Genomic DNA, 6,519 nt, shown 5'->3' with positions numbered 1-6,519 from the left:
TATAAACGGCTTATTTTTGTATGAATTTTTAGGAATGTTTTGCAAAGATACCAGCTAATCCGGCTAATCGCTTCGGAACTTTAACGATATTTTATTTAACATTATAACAAGTAAAAAAAAATTATAACAGTAAAATTATAATAAATACAGAAGAAATAGAGCAGTATCTGAAATAGATTTTTTCAAGATGCAAAACGGCGCCGGTTGTAGCGTCTGTGGTAGTTATGTGATACCGACCAATAATTTTTTTCTCAATTTATGTACCAATTGTAAGAATATGAACCACAAATGGTGTAAAAAATTGCATATTTTAAAAATGGCGGAATCTCAAACATTTTTGCCAAAAATTCGCGTTTTATTTGTTTAACAACAGGAGTTAAAATTAATTATTTGGTTAAACATTGTGGTTCATATTCTGAGGAATATTCCGAGTTATCAGCGGCGCCAATTTTTAAAACATGGTTTCGAGAAAAACACGTTTAAAATGCGTTTTAGGTATGCTCGGCGCCCGGGGGCCCGCTGACTCACCAGGCTATAGTATCGATATGGAGTTGAATTTCGGCCTATAACTTTGAGAGTATATTTTCGAATTGTTTTAGAAGCAATTTATGGGAAAAACTTTGTTTTTATTTCGATCGATTTATACGGTGTTCTCCACTTAAGGAAAAGGGCCCAGGTGGAAAACGTGAGGGACCCATTGTTTAGGGAAAACGAAGAGGTAGTTTACTAAAAACAGATTAATTATAATAGTATAGAAAAAAAAATATAGTGTTTGGATAAAATCATAATTTTTTTTAGAAGATGGGCCCTGGGCAGGGGCCCAGACAGCGACCGCTCGTGGGCCGCCCGTTAAATCCGCCACTGGTTGCATGGACAATAAATAATACAAGCGGAAGGTACCTTCATATTTCTCTTTATTGTTTTGAAATGCGTCGTAACGATCAGATATGGATTACGTAAGATTACAGTAAAATGTAAGTATGACGTATTTATCGTGTATACATATACATGTGTATGTGGAGATATAAATCCTTGTACGCCACCAAAAAAGATTGCCGAGAGAAAAATACAATTATCTTAAACGCCATAAGTATGGTTCACTGTTTCCGTGCCTCTTTCTAACCTCAAATATCTGACATCGGTGCCGGTCACGTAAACGCGTGTGTGTACTCGCCAGACTGGCTACGCACAATCCCGATTACGTTCCCACCGTATTTAATGTTTACTCTGTACTTTCACCGTGTTTATCGTTTCCTTTTAATTACACCCGGCAGAGCTCGTAAATCTAATTCACAATCATACACTATATACAACGTCGTATCGCGCGCGCGCGACTGGCTTCGATTAAACTATACCGCCATAGTGTTTCTTCTTTGTTCTCTGGTGGTGCACGCGCACAGAATGATATATTTGGCATGTGTGCGGCAGTGTGTGTCTGTACGTGTACGTTAATTCCCCCAAGATCCTCGCGCAGTCGCCTAACCTACCATCGGTAAATACCTTGAAAAACCTAACCTTCCACGGGTTGCATGAAACCTCCTCTCGATTCGCAATAAAATTCGCGGCAGTGAAGAATAAACACCGAGCACGCAGCCATGGTTGCCCGAGTCTGCAACGAAACCTAGACAAACGATCCGGAATCAAATAATAACTCTGCGCCGTGGACCAATCGTTCTGCTGGGTGACAAGCGTGCAACGTATCGGGAAAACAATCGCAGGGTAACGAGGTTAATCAAGAATCGAACACGTCCGAGGATTATACGCGCGGCAGGTTTAAGTCGCCGCGGTAAAACGGTCGTACCATCGCGAGCATGCAGCAAACGATCCAGGCGGAGGGGATGTTGAAGCTGGAGCCAGATCTAGGTGGTTCCTGAGCGAGTCGCTGGTTGCTGGCGGCTAGGGTCGCTGTTCCCGTCACCTGCAACGGTCTCACGCCCGGAATGTCTGGCAGGATGGACTGGCAGGTCAGCGTCAATGTTCCTCCAGGGAAATGGTGCCTCTCCAAACGGAACGACAGACCCAGGCGACTCGAAGACATGATGTCGTCGTCGGAGGGATCACTGTTTGGCAGCTCTTTGATCAACGCCTTGTTCACCTGTGGGCAGACAGACAACAGCAGTGATTAAAGGTCGGACACGTGTCTGCGTTGCTCCTAAATCGGGGCATCCGTTAAGGAATGTTGGGACGTTGATAGTAAAGGGTAACAGTGGAATTGCAACCAAAGAATTCACGTCTCCACAACATTCCATCCATCCCACTACACGTTTAACCCTCTAGGTGCATACGCCTGTCTTAAAGCGGGCACCAGTTTGATACAGGAGTTGGACCCCAATAATTTTTTTTCTGGATTCTCATTTGCCAGCCTTAAAAGTATTGCCACACCGCACATATTGGCCTAAGGAACATGTCAATCTGACGTTTCGATTTGACAGAAATCTAGTTTGAAGTGCATTTTTTAGCTAAGCACGCTGCGAAAATTATTTGTGAAACTACAAAAATTGAATAAAACACTTCCCGACACTGTACAGTTAAAAGAAAATTATTGGTAAGTAGTTTGTGTAGTGATCTATCGAATGGAATAATTTACACCTGTGGAGCGAGGCTTGGCAGGTAGCCGCCTTAAGGCGGTATCATGTTAGCGGATCATCCTGAGTTAGTTAGGGTGTTAGTTTATCACCCTAATAATTGATGCGTGGAAATTTTACTTGTGCACCTTTTTAGCTCTTTGTTCATGAAATTTGGTACCTATATACATACATATATCATACTATTATAATAAAGCTATAGCATTTGTTTGTATGATCACAAAAATCTCAAAAAGTACTGAACAAATCATTACGAAATTTTATAGACTATGTTTTATGATGTAATATATAATTAATCTGTATAAAAAATGATATGTACATAAAAAAGTCATGACTCGGCCGGCACGCAATGGATAGTACGCGACGTGGCCGCCAGGCGGCAACCGGGCCAAGCGCTTCTCCCGCTTCTTCTGTGCTCTGTTACATTTCACAATGCATAATAATGAATAATTCTCTATTATATTATAAATTTATATTTTTTGAACATTTTTCCATAGTTCTTCATTAAAAATAATGTATTTATTTTATAAAAAACCTACATTTTCTTTGTATTTGCTACATGTTCCTGCCTTAAAGCGGTGGCCCAGAAGGCTGCCCTGGGGAGCTCAGACGTCCGTCAAATTGAAAACAGACATCGGATTCGATCTTTTCATCCCCAAATTATACTAGTCCAATTTTTCCAAATAAATTAAAAATCCATGCACTAGAGGGTTAAAGCATCCCACGAATTCGCCATGGGTTCATCTCAATTTTCTTCCTTAGGTCTCGCTATCAATTAAAAATCGCGAGGCTCGGTGCATATTTAGAAGTGTCGTTTACTTGCCTCTTTCCCATTGAGGACGAGACCGAGGATCGCCGTGGGGTAGCTCGGCGCTGAGGTGCACTCCGCTCGGAGGATCTCGCCAGCCTCGTAAGAAGGTCGAAGCCCTCGGAGGGTGGGCTGTTCTTTCGGGAGGATGGCGACGCTCATGTTCGCCTCGCCGTAGATTGTCAGGAAGCTCGGACCCTCCGAGGACACCTCGCAGCCATACGATCCCACGAGGTGCACCTTACCTGCCACATCAGCCACACGTAATATCTTTCTCCATTTCGCCTCATCCACCGACCTGTCCGCCACGATTGATATTTAAAGTAACGCTACGGCGGAAACTCGCCCCGAGTGGCGTGATAAATTCGATCAAGAACTTGTGAATAACGACAGGATCGCGGTCCGCCATCTTCTCTCCCCCGCGACGTCGGTGAAAAGGTCTTTCTGAGAACGCTAAATGATGGACGACCTGGGAATTGGAAAGACTGGCGGATTTTTTAACGAATTAGGGACATGGTGGGGTCGATGCTGGTTTGTGGGATTATTGCAGGGGCAAGTTTCGAGGCCTTGTTGAAACTTCAATTTTGTCGGACGTTTGTAGGACCATGGGAGAGGGAGAAGTGAATAAGACCATTAGGGAATGCTGGGTGACATTGTGGTATTAGCGGAACTCATTTTGCACGGTTACTCAGTGACGTAAATACGATCGAACTTGAGAAAGTTCGCTTCAAATAGAATAACCGCAGTTAGGCTCGGACGTAATTCGTGAAGGCCCTCGCTTGCTGGCTCGGTGCAGCTCGATTTCGAATTCCATTCGACGTGACGTAAGCACGAAGTTGCTCTCGTTATGTTCCGTTTTATGATCCTTTTGCTCTCGAGACCGTGCTCCAGACAGCCATTACGGGCGACGAGAGTCTAAAGGGAAAGAATAAGGGACAGGCTTGCCCGGCAACTTATCGCGGCTGCCTTTTCGGCCGTAATGAATTAATGAACTTGCGCTAACTACTTTTTTCCGGGGCTGGCTTCGGAATGGAGGTCTCACACACAGTTGCGAACGCCCTGCTGATTAGGAGCCTAATATCCTGGCTGAGCCTCAGGGACCATCCCTTTGAGACCGTGGAAAAAACAGACGCTAATAGAAATTTAATAAGCGCGAGTCTCGTTTGCTACGCGTAAAGTTCCTCCCATTATTTAAGCGAAATTCAGTAAGTCCGTTAACTTTCATCAGCAACTTGCTTGATGTTGTTTCCACCTACAGAGCAGTGCTTTCGATTCCAATTTAAAGTAGAGTGTCTTAGGAAACTCTTATCGAAGCATTTGGCCTAGTTGACACGAAAGGTGCTGCACGATGCAGAGGAAGGTATTTTTAAGCTTGGTGGGAATTGATGAATGAATTAAGAGAAAAGAGATTCACAGTTGAACGAGCTAACCACCAACCTCTACGATTGTTCGCCGGTCCTTGCAGCGTCACCTGCTTGCTGTCGCTTCTATTTACATCCACGTACACACCGTCCACAGGGAAGTCCCGTCCAGTTGGCTTCGAACCCGGCATGAACCTGAAGAACTCAGCCCCATCCTTGTACCATTTCACCGAGTACAACTCTTCGCCAGCCAGGTCGTACTCGCACCTCAAAGCCACTTTGTCCCACCTGGGATCGGCTATACTCGGCACGTCCAGCCTCAGAAGCTGAAGAGCCGTTCCTGAAAAAGCGAAAGTCTCGTTGAACTGGAAATTTTCTAAATTGATAGGCCTGGTGGTTATGAATCTTTGTACTTGAGAGCTCTCAAGAAGATCAAACGCTCTTTCTCTATTCCGTCGTTCCGGGACAAAGAACAGGCATTCGTAAAAAGCATTCCGCCCTCCAGTTTCTCAAATAATTTACATATTCTAACACGGAGACTTTTTATATTCGTACGTGCCATTTCTTGCGCCATAGTGTGCTCTGGCGTCAGCGTATTTTCACGTCGATTTTTCTTTTATTTATTATTTATTACCATCTTATATCCAGATTATATACCATGTTGCAGATAATTGTTAGGGTTTACGTAAAAGGCGAGGTGCAGCTAATAGGTTATTATACCTGAATTAAAAATTCTCTGGAAAGCTTCGAAGAATTGCCCGAGTGCACTTGGATGATTGCTCGGGGCGAATTAAGGGGTTATTCGCAATCAGCTGGTAAACAAAAAACGATTTTTTGGGACCGTATTTGAAGAATTATGTTATATTTTTGCACAAAGATTTGTATATTAAGGTAAAGAATATTTTAACAAGTTTTTGTGTTATAATTTTTGGCGCAAAAATATTTATTTATTTCAAAGTTACAGTCGATTTCCGGAAAACTCTTTTTTGAAAAGGTGTTTTGCGGTGACCATTGCTGCGAGGAAGTGGGTTATCTAATATAAAAAAACGGAAAGGATTTAGTTAGTATATTAGTTTATCTAGTGGTTAATCATTCTTTTTTTATGAAATATTAATCTGGGACAAAATGGGGGATGTTTAAGTGACATGATCGATTTTCCTACAAAAAACACTCATTTGTCGTGCATAAAATAGAAACTACACATTGGAAAAATGAAACATTCGATTAAGCGCTAGATTTGTATGCATATACGAAGCCTGCAAAGTTATAGAAAGATTGGTGGAGCGGCTTTCGAGAAATCGTGGTCACCGTAATAGAAGTATACGTTTTGAAAAAAACGCGTTTTAAGTTCCAAATGCAGTTTACACGAAGACAAGACATTCGTTTCTAAATTTATAGAGAATCATCTATTCCAAGCCGACACAGTAAACCTTCCGTTGCCTCTAATGCCTCCAAAATGACGAAATCCAAAAATGATAATTTTCGATCCTGCCGACTGCGAACTATACTTTAAACAACACAGCAGGCCGATTTTTGGGATTTTTTTTCTAGAGAAATTACGAAGCAAATCATTTTGACCTTTTTTATGGCTTTATATTAAACTTTTGAAAATGCGAAAAAAAAATTAAGTTAAAAATATGTCGCCGCCGAAGTTGCAAAACGGTGTGGATAATTGAGAGAAAACTATTCAACCAATCGATTTGCCCTTACACATACAACTAGATAGTTTCAAACTACTGTTGATGGACCTCTAATATTATAAAGA

At 42.2% G+C, this 6,519-nt stretch overlaps 1 protein-coding gene across 2 annotated transcripts in view; it reads right to left on the bottom strand.

The window, feature by feature from the left end:
* Positions 1-897: 897 nt before the first annotated feature.
* LOC143375860 (uncharacterized) overlaps positions 898-6,519 on the bottom strand; it is a 51,601-nt gene continuing 45,979 nt past the window's right edge. For both annotated transcript variants that reach the window (XM_076825417.1, XM_076825418.1), the window contains 3 exons: positions 4,831-5,094; positions 3,409-3,638; positions 898-2,095 (listed from right to left, as the gene is read on the bottom strand). In XM_076825417.1, coding sequence (XP_076681532.1) covers positions 1,757-2,095; positions 3,409-3,638; positions 4,831-5,094 — 833 coding nt within the window. In that variant the 3' untranslated portion in view covers positions 898-1,756. The remainder of the gene's footprint in view (positions 2,096-3,408; positions 3,639-4,830; positions 5,095-6,519) is intronic.

This window comes from Andrena cerasifolii, chromosome 13 (genome assembly GCF_050908995.1).
Source record: "Andrena cerasifolii isolate SP2316 chromosome 13, iyAndCera1_principal, whole genome shotgun sequence".
Classification (NCBI taxonomy): Eukaryota; Metazoa; Arthropoda; class Insecta; order Hymenoptera; family Andrenidae; genus Andrena; species Andrena cerasifolii.
The sequence above is the reverse complement of the archived record's forward strand: the minus strand, read 5'-3'. Positions and strand labels throughout refer to the sequence as shown.